This window comes from Haliaeetus leucocephalus, unplaced genomic scaffold (genome assembly GCF_000737465.1).
Source record: "Haliaeetus leucocephalus isolate CR32 unplaced genomic scaffold, Haliaeetus_leucocephalus-4.0 Scaffold0, whole genome shotgun sequence".
NCBI classification, from domain to species: Eukaryota; Metazoa; Chordata; class Aves; order Accipitriformes; family Accipitridae; genus Haliaeetus; species Haliaeetus leucocephalus.
In genome coordinates, this window is record NW_010972436.1 from 10,977,873 (window position 1) to 10,994,927 (window position 17,055).

At 41.2% G+C, this 17,055-nt stretch overlaps 1 protein-coding gene across 1 annotated transcript in view; it reads left to right on the top strand.

The window, feature by feature from the left end:
• Nucleotides 1-11,399: 11,399 nt before the first annotated feature.
• The window catches only part of KIAA1217 (KIAA1217 ortholog), a 53,156-nt gene continuing 47,500 nt past the window's right edge, over nt 11,400-17,055 (top strand). The window contains exon 1 of the mRNA XM_010581171.1: nt 11,400-12,232. Coding sequence (XP_010579473.1) covers nt 11,400-12,232 — 833 coding nt within the window. The remainder of the gene's footprint in view (nt 12,233-17,055) is intronic.

Genomic DNA, 17,055 nt, shown 5'->3' on the forward strand with positions numbered 1-17,055 from the left:
CGCTGGTTCAAAGGCCTCGTATACAGGTTGCTCCATACTGCAAACTCCAGCTGTTCTACAGACCGTGCTTCTTTGACAGCAATAAAGCTGTAGAGCTGCCTGTCCGCTTTATAGTGGTTCATTCTAGCTAGGAGTTACGTGCTCTGTGGTGTGAGAGGGCTGTTTGTTTGTTTGCATTTTTTTTAAGAACTAGGGAGTTTGGAATAAGTATAAGAGAACTTTATGGCACTTGTGTCTACTCCAGAGCATATCTCTTCACTGCGTGCCTTCAGAATCAGTAAACAGAGGGAGTAACAAACAATATGTATGTTTAGGAGATGATAGTGTAGTCTGTACATAATCTCAGATCCAGTATGTGTCAGGCAGCCAGAACTGTTCTGTTCCCTCCCTGTTTGTTTAGCTTGGCTTCCCAAATTCAAAGAGCTTCTGTAGGATTTTCAGTCTTCAGGGAAACACCATACACATCCTTGTAGGTATAAATATGGGCAGTGGGCTGGAGAGCTGGTGTGAGAAAGTTGAAGCCAATTTGAAGGAGTTAGTCAGGGTCATGGAGAGCAGCGTGGAGTGCAGGGTGGCACCAGCACAGCCTGGCTGAGTGCCGGGCTGTGTGTCACCTCCGTGCCTTTGTGAAGGACAGCAATTTGGGTGTCTGTGTTCTGCTCCCCCATTTTTGCCATGGGGAAGCACCTGACACTGAGATCAGGATTGGATATGACCACTTTTTTCTTCCTCTCCTGAATGTTTGGAGGCAAAGCTAGGGGTCAGTCTTTCTCCTTTCATTGCAGAAAGTGGATAACCACACTGAGAGGTTTCTGTCACAGTGCTTGCCCAAGTATAGGGAAGAAAGATGCTGATGGTGGTTCTCCAGCTGTCTTCAAGAGTCTTGTGTATGAGAGGCTGCGGATTTAGGAGATCCTGCGGACAACTCCATACATAGGTCTTTCTCCTCCTACACTGTTGGTGTCTTGGATCAGAATTAGAAGCTGGGTGGGCTATAGGACTGGTGAGGTGGCATGAGATCTCCCTTGGCAAAAAAAACACCCCAAAAAACCGCAGACCCAACCCCCAAACCCAGGAGAAAATAGTGCTTCTTTTGTAATACAGCTGTAAAAGCCATCATCAGCAAACTGTCTTTCCATTTGGATTCTGCTGGACTGAACTAACTTGTTGCATTTAAGCAAACCCCCATTGACTCCATCACCAGCTTCGCTCCAGAGTGCTGAGAATGAAAACAAGAAGTCCTGAGTTAGTGACAAGCAATCCATCCTGTAAGTGCTTCCCTGTTTTCTGTCAAGGAAATGGTTGTTTACAGCAGTACAAGGCATTAACTGCTTAATTATTTCCATCCATGAAAGTATTATTAAGGGAATAGCAACCAAAAGAGCTGTTATCAGGAACAGAAAGAACTTTGATCAGCAGTCAAGCAATAAGTTACATCTATGCCACATGTGTATACCCCACAGTAGACTTCAAAATATTCTCTGGCTTTATAATTGTGCGTTTTACGTATGTTGTGTCTCTAACATTTTTTCTGCTTAAAAATGAGGAAAGCAAACAGAAAATAAATTAATGTGATGGGCAAATGGATGGAAAGGTCCAACAGACCAACATAGTTAATAACATAGAAGAAAGTAGGGTGACTGCCGATTTAGCTCAGTGGTAACTTGGGCTTATCATAAACATAGACATTAGCACTGATTTTAAAGTAATAAGCTAACCTAAACTTCCAGGCTTGATCTCAGTGAAGCATAGGGTGTTGTGTCTCTTAGGGGCATCCTCCTTGTTTACACAGGGGGTTAAACTGAAGAGGAACTCTTGTTCTGTACAGTACGTTATAAACAAGTATATGGCAAGTAATTAAACATGGGATAATACATGGCAAGTTAGACAAGGCTTGAGGGCTCTGATAAAGTAATTGAAATGGAAAGTGATGCTTGAATGGTTTGTATGCATTGTTAGAACCTACAAATTAAATTACAGCCTTGGTAATGATATATCTGTGCAATATTTATGATGTTGTGCCTGATGTATTTTAAAATTAAAAGAAGATTCATTCCTCTCATGAACAACTTTTTGTATGCATCAGATGTACTTGAAGACTCTTGCATATAGTGCCAGATGTATGGAGAACTAGTTATAGTATGTCTGATGTTCTGGGATATACTTTATCATACTAGAGTCCAATTACTGAAAATGTGCATCCTACCAGCTTGCAATTCATTGCAGAGAAACTGCAGTGAAATATAGTGGTCTTTTTTATCCTGCATATTAGCATAATAATGTGATTTCTCACTGCAGGTTTGTTAGCCTGTAAGGAACAAACATGGATTGAAGAATATACCCTGCAACTGTTGGAAAGCATGTGTGGCATAAAAGTATACTAGGATAATTTGCTTGTACTTTTTACTCTTGATGGTTTTGAGTCTGGTTGGTCAGCAGACCTAAGCAGCTTTTTAGCTAGGTCAAGTATATACATCCATTCATTAAAAGGGGATGCTTGACTGGTTAGTTAAACCTGCCAAATATAAACCAGATGCTTCAATGGTAAATACTGCTTTACTTCTATACTGCAAGAAACAAGCCTTGACTGATTAAATTAGAAATAAAAATAAATAGGTTTAACATTGTTTCTGTGCCATAATAATACTTTATTATAGTTCTAGTGCAAATATTTAATAAAAATAATATTTTAAAGTATTTTACAGTGAAACTGAAAACTAAATATTGAAGACAAAATGAGTATTTTTTACATTTCTGAAAAGACTGCTTATATTATACTACATATCAATTTTGTGAAGTTCTGGTCAAGACCAATAATGGTGTATAAATTTACAATGTACATTACAAATCAGTCTACAAAGCCGGAGGGCTTCTCTGCTGTTGGGCTGGGTGTAGTAAGGGGTGGCACACCTTGATTTTTAGTTTTTGCTATCAGATGTGCTCTGATCTTTGTCCTGTTACTTAAATGCTTTGTGTCAGATTGTCCTTTTGTAGCGGAAATGAATGATGCCTCCCTCACTAATAGCTGAGAGACTGAGAGCAGTACTGTGAAACAGAAATGTTACTCCAGTGAGGTCCCATTATGACTTGTTCTTCACAGTGATATTAGCTCATGGTCATGTGCTTAAATTGTATTTTGATTCATTTGAATGCCAGTCATGATGATACAGGCAATTTTTTACTTGCATAAAACCAAAAACAAGCAAAAAAACCCCCAAACCCACAGCAAAAAAACCAACCCCCCCAAACCAGAAGATAACTGCAGGACTGGGAAGTGCTCACGTCATGAGATTTTCCCCTATGATATTTAAGTGCCATCTCTTTTAGACTGTAAATACTGTATTTTTAAGTAGACATTTTCTATATTCTGTGGTCTTTTGGGGTGAGGGGATGGAAGGGAGGGAAGCATCCTTTCTGTTCTAAGTTTTTTTTTTGACATTTGCTTTCTCTATTGTGCCCTTTTTAAAAAAAACAAAAACCTAATCATAATGGCTAGTATGGTGTGCTGCAGAGATAACAATGAGATTGATTTATGGGAGCCCCAAAGTTCAGGTTAGCCAAGCAGCTCAGGTGCGTGGTTAATAAGTAGACAGCCTCCTCTACGGGAGGGGCTTGCACTTCCTTCTACCAAATGCCACTACCAATCTGAGTATGTGAAAAGCTTCTAAGGTTTATAACTGCTGTATTTTTTTCTAGAATTGTATGTACTGGGTTTGCTAAATAATTGGAGGTCTTCACCTATTGGGGAATTAATGTGTATGTGTTTATATTGTTGCCTTTGAAATTCAGTCTTACCTAAACGGAGGTTACTCACTATTTTATTTATGGCTTTCCCTTTTGTGAGTCTCTCTTGTGCTTCTTTCCATAATGTTAGTGTCTTTCTATACATCTTATAGGCACACATTAAAAAATGGTTGAGCGATTGAATCACATAGTGTTGCACAGTTTGTGACTGGGTGACATGCCAAGGAGGTTATTTAGTGACTAATTTCGAAGGGGAGGAGAAATTGCAGGCTTGTCATGTGGAAAAGTACTTCAGTCTATTGAAGCAGCATTACTTAGATGACCGGGTAAAGCAAGATGGCCTGCCCCTGTTGTGAGCAGGGGGAACAAGGAACATTTTTACTGTTTCAAAACCTTTTCCCAGAAGGCATGGACATACAAAATATTATACTGTAGACTGAGGATTTAGATTCAAGGCTGAAAACAAAAAGTGCTTTATTAGAAGAAGTGGAACCAAATGTTCATCTCACTGCTGTAGCCATACAAGTGATTTCCTTAAATAACAGTAAGTGACTTTCATTATTTCAAAGCAAAAATCTTATCAAAGTTTGTTTTATTTGTCTGTAGATAACAATATTGTCTAAGAGTGTAATAAGAGTGCTACTGTGTTTAGTTGTAGAAACAAATACCCAGAGTAGCATCAGGATAGCTGAAGAAATTATGCCTGAAAGAGCAGACTGTGTAGGATTTGGTCTGAAACTCTCCTCTCTGCTTGTTTGCATGATCCATCTTCAGCATGCACATTGACTTAAAGGCAAGGTGAAGCAATCAAACATTATTTTTGATATTACCATTAAATTTGTTTTGTGGTTAGCTTAGCATTTTATGGATCTGTTTTACATTCAGTAAAAAGTGAACTAGGTATTCTTTGTTCTCCCCATGGGAGCTTTAGGATATGGTATGAATTAAGTTTATTTGTAGTCAGGGATATAAAAGGACATACTGAGACATGTAAAATACCTTGAGGTAAAACATTTGGATTGCTGTAAGGACTGTGTTCATGCACAAGTGTGTGTTAAAGATATAGGTATAAAATAAGGGACAAAAATGTTAAGAATGTGTTTGATGCTCTATGGCATGGAAAGGGAAGTGATACTGTGGCTGAGCTTCAAGCCAGTGTATGTATGGGCAGTTACAATATGGCATCCTAAAAACTCTGCTCTTGAGGATGAAATAGTGCTTATGCCATGACCTTTGTGTACACCTGCATAACTGGCAGAAAGATATGGAGACTGGACATCTCGGTGATATTGAGTAGTATGGTGACCTGATTAAGATTCACTCAGGATGCCTCCTTTCTGGAAGGTCATGTTTATGTGGTCTTAATTCCACCTCCTAGGATAGTGAACATCATCTTCTGGTTCTCGTGTTTTGTTCATGTCAGCTTCTAGCCAGCTGAGCCCGGCAAAAAAAAGTCTATGAACATAGAAACTGGAGGACTGGGTGGATTCACCACCACTTCCCATCACAGGCTCATCCTAAGGAACCTCTTATATTGTCTCATTGCAGTGTTGTTGAGCGAGGGAAAGAAAAACCATAGAATTAAGAACATAAATGGAAGAAGAAAAACCCAGTGATTCTCTTGCCATATCCATATATGTCCAATTCAATATTCTGTTCTGGTGTAATCAATCGCTAGAACCAGAAAATTACAGTTTCATAGATGTTCTGAGTTTTTAGCTCAACTGAGTTTTTAGCTCAACTCTTCTTTCACTATAATGCAGAGATTTTACAGCTGGGCATATACCAAAACTGTGCAAAAGGAGCTAAAGAACTGAAACCTAGATGCATGCTAAGAATGGGAAGTTAATTATAATAAATGCTGAGATTTCTCAGTGGGTTCTGCAACTCCTTGTCTGGAAAATTATCCAGGAAAAAACAATGGAAATATGTGGGACGTGTTAAGAACAGCTAGCTGGGTCTTGGAGTTCCCCATTCATGGGAAGTTTGAACATTTGAAATCAGTTTTATTTTACCAGCATGTGGTTCCCATAATGAAAACAATTGTGAACGCTGGCAGCTCCTACAGCCTTGTACGGTGGGGCCAGACTCAGCTGAGGCCAGGTCTCCAACTTAGCCTAGGTTAGCTGTTTCATGGTCTGAACTCTCTCTTGGGCATCAGGGGTCAGTTCTTAGCCAAAATTGCCAAGTAAACTTCTAGTCTGGAAGCACTGCTGAGGAGTGATGGCCATTGAAACCCCTGGCATGTCTTACTACTTGGTCTAGAAGACCACCTCCAAACTACCAAGTACCCACTCTGCTGAAGAGACAATGGAAGAGCGAGGGTCCCTGTCCCAGGGCAGACTCTGACCAAGTTGCCCCAGGTCTATGAATCTGGAAAGCCAAAGCTCTAAAGCACTCCAGGGGTCTCTGATAAGAAATAATGTCAGTGTTTGACTAAAATCTACTGGGTGTTTTTTCTCCCAACTTTTATCTTTACTGATGTTTTTACCAAATGTTTCAGCTCTTTTGGATTAGCATTGTCTGCTGAAAGTATTTTTCATTGGAAAGTTCCTGACCAGAAAAAGCTAAAAATTATGCTAATGTGTTTGCAGTTTTCAAGTATGGCACTGGGCAGCTGGAGGAACCCACAGCTGCAGCCAGCCTGGGGTTTTTTTTCTGTAATGACCCACTAGAACAGGGAAATTTATAGGAATTAAAAGGCATACTATGAGAAGGCAATAACAGACAAATGTGACAACGTCTCAGTGATGTCTGATAGCATAAGGATTTGGCTTCAGACAGATAGTCATGGTGGAGATACTTAAAAAATTTTGTTTTCAGACTGTTTACCAATTCTGTAATTTTCAAGTGCACTATTTCTTATTGGAAATTATATTATTTCAGAAATATTAAAACCATATATGATAAGTTTTTTGCAAAAGCAGATTTGTGCTTTTAGCTGTCCAAACCCAACCTGAATGAAGCATCAGTCATGACAGAAGCGGTATCATACAGTGCAACTACTGATTAAACTGAGGTTTTTGCACAATTAGTACAGTAAAGCTGTTGATTTATTTTTATGAGGAAAGAACAAACTAATGGATTGTATTGTAGTTGGATTTGAGGTTCTTTAATTAAGTCTTTCCTGATAGAAAAGTGAAGGATTGCCTCCCTTTTTAGAGGATTTTCTTCTGGTGAGCAATTTCCATAAAAGGTCTCTTTACAGACAGATGAATTTATCAGTATTGTATCAGTACTTAGTGTTTCTGTACCTTTTTCATCAAAGAGTCTCCAAGCTCTCGATAAAATTCTTTGCAGGTGTCCTCCGTTTACTGTTGGGTGAGCCAGCTTGAGGAGCATAGGTGCAGTTTCCTCAGGGAAACGCAGGATGTCAATGGGAGAGTAACAAAAGTAATAGCTTCACATGCCTGAGAGGTGATTAATGGAGTCTGCTGAGAACTCTAGGGTGTCTCTGAGAGGGTGTATGGATAAGCTCCATCTAGGGAACATGCTCCATGTAGGTATTTTGGCAGGCTGAAATCCTTGGGGCAAAGCCAGTTGCCGTGTTCTCTGTTGGTGGAGACGAGGCCTGGGAGAGCAATGGGAAGGGCTGCCAGGTCAGAAACTCTGGCCTGCTTTTCCCTTTGCCTGTGTTTTGCTATGAGATGTTAGCAGATAATGGCAGTGAGTCAGGCTGCACCTCCAATATCCAGCTGCGTGGTGAGGTGAAGGGTTGGTGCAGTGCTGATGAATTACTGGTAGGCTTAGTTCTTACTACTAGCTGGCATTGCCCTGGTGCGTGTACAGGCATGGCTCCCGTGCCCTGTCTGGTGTGTGCCACAGGTGCAAATGATACGTTGAGGCAGCTGGAGAGACAGAAATAAGGATAGTTTCTTCATTGTGAGATGCTCACGTTGGGATGGACCATAAGAGTGACCTATGAGGCAGGACAGCCCTAACAAATTTAGAATAAAGATCAGCACGGTGTTGTATTGGTCCTGGTGGACAATAAGACAGACTGGATTGTACTGCAGAAATCACCAGGTGTTGAACCACTGAACAGTAGGTTGCTCATTGCTATCCATAAGGCTTATGATACCACGACTCTGTCCTTTCAGGGGAGCCGTGCTATTTGAGAGGCCAGGAGCTGCCACAAGCTTTGTATTCTGCTGTGCGCAGAGACTCTGGGTCTGCCCACCCTTTATGTGAGCTACCAGGGGCAAGACTGTTCATAAGAGTCATCCATTTGGGTGGATGGATAGCTGGTTTGCTACCTTTCTGCTTATAGTCATATTCAAAATGCAGCGTTACTGAGTATGCCAACTAGTTTTGAAATAAAGAACATAACTGGTTTTATATTATGTTCACTCTTCAGTATACAAAGACACTATTCAGTGTCTCTATTGCTCTGTTTTAAAAAAATTCCAAATCTGTATCTTACAGACTTAAGTGCTGTTAGACTGACCAACAACCTCCATAGGAGATTTTTAAATGTGGTGTGATCTTTATTGCTACAGAAAGTGAAAGATTCTTAGTGATGCCTTTCCCCCTCAAATGTTGTATACAGAAATTGTTGCTAGCTGTGTGCCATATTTTAACCTAAGGTTTGACAAAACAAGTTTTTATTTCAAGGATTACAGTCTACAGACAGTAAGAACAAGGAAGAGATACGTGCTAAAGAAACCACACCCTCAGGCAACCGTATTACATGGCTGCAGTGGAAAAGCACATGATCCTATGCTTGCACTAAAAAATCTTCTTCCTTTTGCCCTCAAAGCAATTGGCTGTGATAGCACCTAGTACTTAGAGGCTCAGATAAGCCCAATATCCTCTTTCTCTGTCTCTGAGCCATGCAGTTGAAGTCCAAGAAAGTGGCTCAAGACAGCCTGCACGTTTGAGTACATGTTTTCATAGAGCAACATTGGGGGTTTTATGGTGGAGGACAGAAGAAGAAAAACAGCACAGAAAGTGGGGTATATATGAGAGAGAGTAGTGTGCCTTGAATATCACACAAAAGATGTATAGATGAGAAGCAAGAACAGACCATCATTCACATTTTTAAAGTTGCCATTAGCAAAGAATCTGGAGATTTTGGAGAAGAGAGAAAAGTGGAAAGAGAGACAATATCGACCACGTGGCAGAAGACACTGTAATCCAGCCAGTAAGGCTGCCTGGCTCCCGGTCACCAGCTCATGTCCCTGCCCGGTCCATACGCCCTGGTGCACCTGCCCTGGGCACCCTGGACTCTGTGGCTCCGACTGCTCTCCCCTTCTGTGCGCTCCAGCCAGGGGCTGAGTCATGGCTTAAAATAGAAAGTGAACTGTTCAGGAAGGGGCTGTCTGCCCAGGCGTTTGTGCCCTGCCCAGCCCAATGGGGTCTTGATTCAGGCTGTGTACTCCAAGTGCTATTTTAAAGCAAAAGTAAATAGCATTATATATGTCAGTACTCAGACACAGGGTATGAGCAATAGCTCAGCCCCGTATCTGAACTCAGTTCCATCTTAAAGTATGGCAATATCTTAAGGTGGAAAATAGGAATTTTTCTTTGACAGATTTCTTTGACTTACAAGAAATGAATGAGCATACACAGGAATATGAAGTCCAGAAGTTAGGGGAAATTAAGCCTGTTGCTTTCAAAGCTTCCCATGGAAATTTTCCCCTCTCTGCAAGGTAACATTGGAATTTTCCTCTCACTGCAACCCAGCCTATCCCACTGTCTATGGTTTCTGTGCCAGATACTATTGCATCTATTGTAGGTCTAGCTGAAGGAACTGAACAGGGCATGGTATCGCTTGTACAGTAGAAATCAAGAAGGATTTTCTTTCTCCAGGGTCTTCTCTCAGTGCAAAACATCTGCAGCTATCCCTGGAGGCCTGATCCCAAAGTCAGTAGGAGTCTTTTTGTTCTGCTGGCCCACATCCAGAGTCTGAATGCACAATACAGCTCAGTCTGTTGCAGTGTTTCTTCAAGCCAATAGAAAACTATGTTGAATGCCCACTGATAATTTTATTAATACTGTTTAGTTATATTTTATTTTAAATTCCAAACTACAGTAATTCTCTGTGCAAATGAAAAAAATTATCCCATGTTACCCTTTGGCTTGATGACTTTTGTCTGGCTAATTCATGACCCATCCTAGCGCACTCCTTCTTGCTATTACACACTTATTTATTATTGCTGCTGCCACAATTAGGTTATCTCCTTTCTTCTTTCTGGTACCTGATACTCCAGACTTTTGATCTCTGGCCCTGGGGAATGTCATTTGTAATTCCCAAGTGCGGAGCCTGCCGTGATGAGAACAGCTATTGTTTATATACCGCCATTTCAATTTCCTTACCAGTGGAAAAACCTGTGGTGGGGCAGGAATAGAATATAATTTCTTGCCTCATCAGCCATGGATCACTGTAACTGCAATGAATCCAGTCACATTGTCAAAGCAAGAAGTGAGAGGGGAGAAAGACAGTGAAGATTTCTGATCTGCAACTTCCACTGCACATTAGTGTGTGCTCTGTAACTTTAGGAACATGTAGTCAGGCTTGGTGATGCTCAGTTTTCTACAACCTCTTGGAAGTGATGGAGAGGGAAGCTGAAATTGCCAATACAAATTTTAGAAGCTGTAATTTTTTTCCTTATGTAGTTGGTGGAACCCAGCTGACTCTTTCATCTTCCTGTTTATCCACCTTACCCTAACGGCACCAGAGCAGGCACATGATGCTTGCTAGAGGGAGAATTTATCCTGTCTCTGTCATTGACAATGTTCAGCCATCTAGAGAGGTCATTGCTGGGCAGAGTGAGATGCTACAGTCTCAGAAGCACATGTATCCATTGCAGATTTTGCCAAGGCCTCTGTTAACAAAGCACTAATACGTTGGTATGGAAATTTTCCCTCTCTTTTCCTTGCTTGCTCATTCCTTACTGCTGGCATTTATTGTTGCTGCTTAAAAAACTATGATAAAATGTTTGGTGACTTGCTGAGTGCGTGCTCCACAAACTGTCTGAAGCACTGCTTTGCAATGAAGGAAACCTGTGGCACATGTTTTATAGGGTCAAAATCTTTTCATGCAACTTGACTGTGTTACAGTCAATAAATTCTTGTGTGTGTTGTTCTCCTATGCTTTGTGTATCCTTTGTGTAATAAAAAGCACATCAAGTTATTAGCAAAGGCTAAATTCTGCGCTGAAGCAAATGGCCAATTAATTGTAGTATTTATTTTTCTTGTCTAAGGACTTTAGGTCTGTTTGCGATGCCAGAGCACCAGCATTTTGTTCCTGGTTTGGAATCAGTGAACTGTAGTCTGTGTGTCTGATCAATAAACTGTTTAAGTCTGTCACTGGCTAGATGTACTTAGAACACCTGGCGCTGAAATCCCTAATTTCAGCTTCAGTAGCTGTGAATATCAGGTTAGGGTAAGGTGGTATTTGTGTAAGCAAAAGCATTTTTAGAACTCTCATGTTCCTTTAACATGCAGCCCATTTTATTGCTGTTTATAGTTGTTATTTTCTTTAGGCACTGAGATCCCAAAGTGTTTTATTTATGCAGATGACAAATTATTTGGTCTTGAGGGTTTGGGTTTTTTCCCTTTTTTTTCTGTAGATGTCAAGGTTGTCACAACCCACATCAGGTTTTGCTCATTCAGTAATTTTATATCTTACATGTTTTTCCTTTTCTTTCCAGATGCAGAGGGAAGTTGCTTATGTGGGCCGAGATGGCCCAAGTGCTTCCCGCCCTGGATCTGCCACGCACCCTCCCCATGCGATGCCTAGCTCTCCACCCTCCACCCCGGTGCCCCACTCCATGCCTCCCTCTCCGTCCAGGATTCCCTACGGCGGGGGCCGGCCCATGGGTGTGCCAGGCAACGCCACCATCCCCAGGGACCGGCTCTCCAGCGTGCCAGCCTCACGCTCGATATCACCCAGCCCAAGCGCCATTTTGGAGAGACGGGACGTGAAGCCAGATGAGGACATGAGTAACAAAAACCTTGCCCTGATCCGAAATGAAGGTCTGTACGGTGACCCCTACTTGTTTCACGAGGGGAGGATGAGTGTGGCTGCACCCCACTCTGGACACCCCCTCGATGTCCCCGATCACATTGTAGCCTACCATCGCAGTGCCATGAGATCATCAAGCACTTACTGCAACCCCTCTATGCAGCCTGAAATGCTGGAGCAGTCCTTGTACAGACAAAAGTCACGGAAGTACCCGGAGAGCCATTTGCCCACTCTTGGCTCTAAAACGCCTCCTGCCTCACCCCACAGGGTGGCTGACATGAGAATGATCGATATTCATCCTCACCATAGTGCTCACATTCCCCCCCACACCATCCAGCCTGACAGGTCTTCCCCCAGCCGCCAGTCCTTCAAAAAGGAGCCGGGACCGCCTGTGTTCGTGGACGCGAAAGCACGGAGCGCCCTTGGCCTCCCAGGCATGGCTGAGGCAGTGCCGTCTCCAGTCGACAAGCAGGCTTTTGGCTATGGGTCACCTGCAATGCCCAAGGACAAGGAGACAAGGTAAGGCAGGGCCGGGGCTTAATTCATGCAAATGAGAAACATTCCTAATCTGCACATCTTGTAACACCCAGGGGACAGTGTAATGTGCAGGAGGCTGCTGCACTGGGCTGCAGTGTTTATTAGCCGTCTGTCAAGGTAGTTAGTAATTTAGAGGAGATGCGACACCACCCGTTATTAATCTGAAAGTATTGTCAACCCATGATGAATCCCTAGTTATTTTCATTTGTGTAAATTTCAGTCATTGGAAAAAATATAATAAAATAAAATGATTAAGTAGGATTTTTCTTTCCAGACAACCAGATCATGTTACAAGAACAAATGATGTTCTGTTCCCGCTAATAAGGGAATATATTTCACCCCTGTTAAGAATGACACTCTGATATTACAGTTTTGGTTCTTTATGGAGTGGAGTTTTTCTCATCTAGTGTTAGGAAATGGGAAGAATTTATCATTACTGTCTTATCTCCTGTAAAACATGAATTTGCATAAAAATAGGACAGTTGTTTATAATAATGTTCCTCGAGGGGAAACTGCTGAGAAGAGCAAGTCTGTCCCAGGGAAGAAATTGAAACACGAATGTTGTTCCCAATGATTTCTCCAGCATCACAGATAGTTGGTGACCTCACTGTTGTTAACTTTTGTGTGCTGACAATGATGACAATGATCTCTCCTGTCTTTTTAAGGACCAGATTTACGCAAAGGTCTGTGAAGGCTTCTCCTGCCATAGACCCTGCCCTAGGAGAGAAAAATCGTTACACTGCCAGTCGGTTGCTGTGTATTTGTATGAGTTGCGCTAATCTCTAGCGTATTGTTTGTGCTGTTAACTTTTATAGAGCTCTTTAGGGAAGTGAAGATGAATAGCTGGAAAATGCTGAGCTCACAGAGGCCAAAGGTAACTGCTGACTGCCTTAACCACTGGGGAGATACGGAGCTTCGTATAGCCCCCAGACTTCCCTTCCACCTGAGCAACTTGCTCAACAATTAATTAGTCGCCTCTGATGACACTTGGCCAGGAAAAAGAATGTGTTGTGAGGTCCATTGGTGGGGAGAAAATGGAGGACAAAAGAAAATCAGCCATCCACAGAAATTACGGGCTTATAGTGTGGTAGTTATGTTGACACAAGGGTATGAGTTAGGGCATATTACAATCTAGGGTCAGTGAAACCTGATTTGTATCTATTTATTTCCAAGAAAAAGATGCCGGTACTTGAAATTTCATTTCAGGCTTCCATTATTACAACTAGGAAATAACTTGAACTACATTTGCCAATTCTAATCCAAGAGATAGCTTTCAGATTGAAAATTTTACGAAGTTCATCTTAGAGGGTTGAAAATAAGGGAGGACACCAACAACTTTACAGTCTGTGCGACTTTCTCTCTCCCCTCAGGGTATCTCATCTGTTCACTCAGCTACACAGATATGCACAAGGTTGTGTATTTGTGAACATATAAAGAGCAATTATACAGATAGTTCTGCAGCTCCTTAAGGGGAGCTTTGCACCAGGAGTTTTAGTCCTGGTCCCAGAATATATTCACAGTGATGAAAATAGCATTTGCATAATTAACACTTCCAAATAAATACATGACCTTAAAATTCAGCATGGTGTGTATTAGTCACATGGCACTGAAAAAAATCATTCTGAAAGCTGCCTTTATGGATTGTGGGTTTTTTAACCTTGAGAAAGTGTGAATTTAAAAAAAATCATTGTAAATACCAATACCAAGCAAATGGGTGTTCTTTCTAACCACTGCAATACTAAGAATTGGGTTTGGGTTCTACAGACACAAAATGCTCTAAGCCTTATTTTAGCTTTGTAATAATTTCATAAACTTTGAAAGCAAACACTGTTAAGATTGCACTAAACAAGGAACGCTAAGGTTATCCAGGCTGAGGTGCTCTTTTGCTGCTTCAGCAGGGGCTGAATTGTTACAAGGCTGTTAATGAATACCTGAAAAGTGACGCATATAATGGCAGAAAGGTATACCCTACCTTGTTGTGTAGGACTTACAGTTTATACCCATAAGCAGCACAGCAGGTCTTGCTTCTGTGAGTAAGAATATTTTGGGATTGGAGAGATGGGGGTGAATTCATCCTCTCCCAAGCATGGTAAAACGAGGTCTTCCAGGCCTGGTAAAATGAGGTGTGTGCTGCTTTGTCACGCATATTATCCACTTGCTGATGACTGTGCAAAAAGCCTAAAAACCAGGCCACAGAAAGCGAATGATGGTGTGTTCAGTCAGCCTGCATGCAGACAGTGGCAGGTGTAGGGTAGCAGCAAAAGGGCACATTGAGAATCTGTTAGCCTTGGGGATACTGAGGGAGGTCTTTTGCATTTGTTCACTGTGACAAGAGAGACTCCCCATCCCGACTCATTCAGGAGTGGGCTGAGGACCCTGCAAGCATCAAACTCATCATCTCAGCAGTGTTGTTCCTTCAGTCCCTAGTGAAGTGTGCTGAGAACAAAGAAAACATCGCTTGTGCCATCTTTTTGTGGAAATCACCTTGAAGTAGCACTGTCACAACCTCAGGACAATGCATAGTTTAAACATAAGTCAGAGAAAAGATTAAAATGGATAGTGACAATGCCAGAAGTTAAACTGAATCTCTCTTCCACTGTTAATTCTCCTTCAATTTTTCCAGTCTGGGGCTGAAGTGGGATATATACGTACTTTATCAGAATATGTTAGGTACTTATAGCACACCAGACCTCTCATTGACCGTATCCTAGTTTTATTGAAGAAAATGGGTCCATTACCTTTGGAATGTTAACTGCAGCAGATGTGGGTCTACAAAAGATGAAAACCGGTATTTCTGATCTCTTGGAGTTTCCCATTTTAGTTTTGCATTGTGGAAGCCAGTCTCATCAAGCCTGTTATTTAAGCCAGAGTTGAGGGGGATTTAATTGCTTCATGTAATACTTTCTTGTATCTGTTTTACCTCGAGTATTTTCAAGGTAGCTACTTCTGCAGTATAAAGCATTGAATAAATTCTCACATTGAATAAATTCTCACAGTAATTCATTTACCAGAAGAGTTCCATATAAAGCTCTTTTACAACAGTGACAAGAAACAAGTTCATGGAGGTTTAAAAAAAATGTTAGTATTCGTATACAAAAAAATATTAGAAGTTGTAACAGGTTGCAGCAGTTCATCTTTGAGGGGTCATCATGCCTTAAATCTGAGGTTTACGGGAAGAATGAGTAAATTTTTGTGAGTGAGCATGAGTTGTTTAAACAGTGATTTGCTATCATATTTTTGGATGGCCCATTTATGTAGCTTATGGTGGACAGTTCTGGAAGTTACTATAGGCAAAGCAGATGTTTAAATGTTGATAAATTGGAAAAGAAGCAGTTTACCCAAAAGTGCATTAAATTAAATGCCATTTAACTTACATTCTTTGCATTTAAAACACACATGTTGCAAAATTCTAGGTTATTTGATAGTGCTGAATATGTATATAATAAATGCCGCTACTCACTAAAATACAATCCTTAGAATAGCAAGATAGCTGTTTAGAACATTTTTCTTCTAAAAGGATTTCAGGAGTGTACTGTGGTTGTCTTCTGCCTGAACACAACTTTTGTCCCCTTCTTTTTATGCCACATTAGTGAGAAAAGATGATGGTAGAACTGAGCAAAAAATGTGATCAAATTCACAGCTTGTGGCTTGCAGTTCAAGACTAAAGTGTAATGGCCACATATAGGTTATTGGATAATGTTTCCATCACAAAACCACTTTATTGTTTGATATGTTAAAGTATGGATGGACTCTCTATGCATTAGGAGAAAATGGTCATACTCTAAAGCCATGGACAGTGGCAGACTCCATCAGCAATGCGCTGAAAATTGTATACGAAGGGTGAACTTTGCAGATAACCCCCTCAGACACTTTCCATGGGGCCAAAATTGCATCTTCCTTTGTGAAAGATGTTGAATAACCAGGCAGAAAAAGATGAATGCAAATGACCTATACAGGATGGAGGAAAGGTAAGCTGTACTTTGGCTTCCTTCTGTTGGAGGAACTGTTTGTAGCAAGATGAGATGCAGGCTCTTGGATAAGAGTTGTAAAATAGTATGGTAGCTGGCAGTGCTTCAGAAGTTCCCTTTTCCCTTTAGTTTCAAGCTGTAGAAAGTTTGCGTTTAACCTTATTCTTAAAAGATTGAAATATTGACTTGTGTGTATTTTTCCCTTGGGAGAAGAGCAGAGTAGAGAAGAGTTCTGCTGGTCTTTGCTTCACACCCTTCCAGCATATCCACTCTGGTGTTTTGGGGAGACTTTGGGGTAAAGTCTGACTGTGCCACTTTCACTTGGTTCTAGGGAAGCCAGTGGGAAAGACAACCTACTCCTGTTTCCTTTCTTTTCCCAGTGAGATAAAATAATTTCTAATGAAATGTTTCTTTCATAGTGTAATACAGAAAGAATTGTATTTTTCCCTGTCTCTGACCCTCTTTTTGATTACTATACAGACTTCACTCGGGGTTTAACTATAAAATATGAAGTCACTGAAAATCTTTCTCCAGGATAGTGTGCCAAATAGTTCTTGGTGCCAGACTTGGTATTTGAGTACGTCTGTTATGGATGATGCACTGCACAGCCTAGGGTCGGACACGAACATGAATGAACAGTTACACAGCCCAGTTCTAGTTTGCATCTGTACGAAGTATCTTCTCAGTGATGTGAATATTAAAGATTTCCCCAGGAAAGGGAAGGAACATGCAAGTCATGCTTAAATAGCATCGCTGTGAGAAGTGGGTACCAATTCAGCAATACACTGTACTCTGCTTGAGATTACTTCCAGTTAATTGCAGTAGAGGGAATGACAT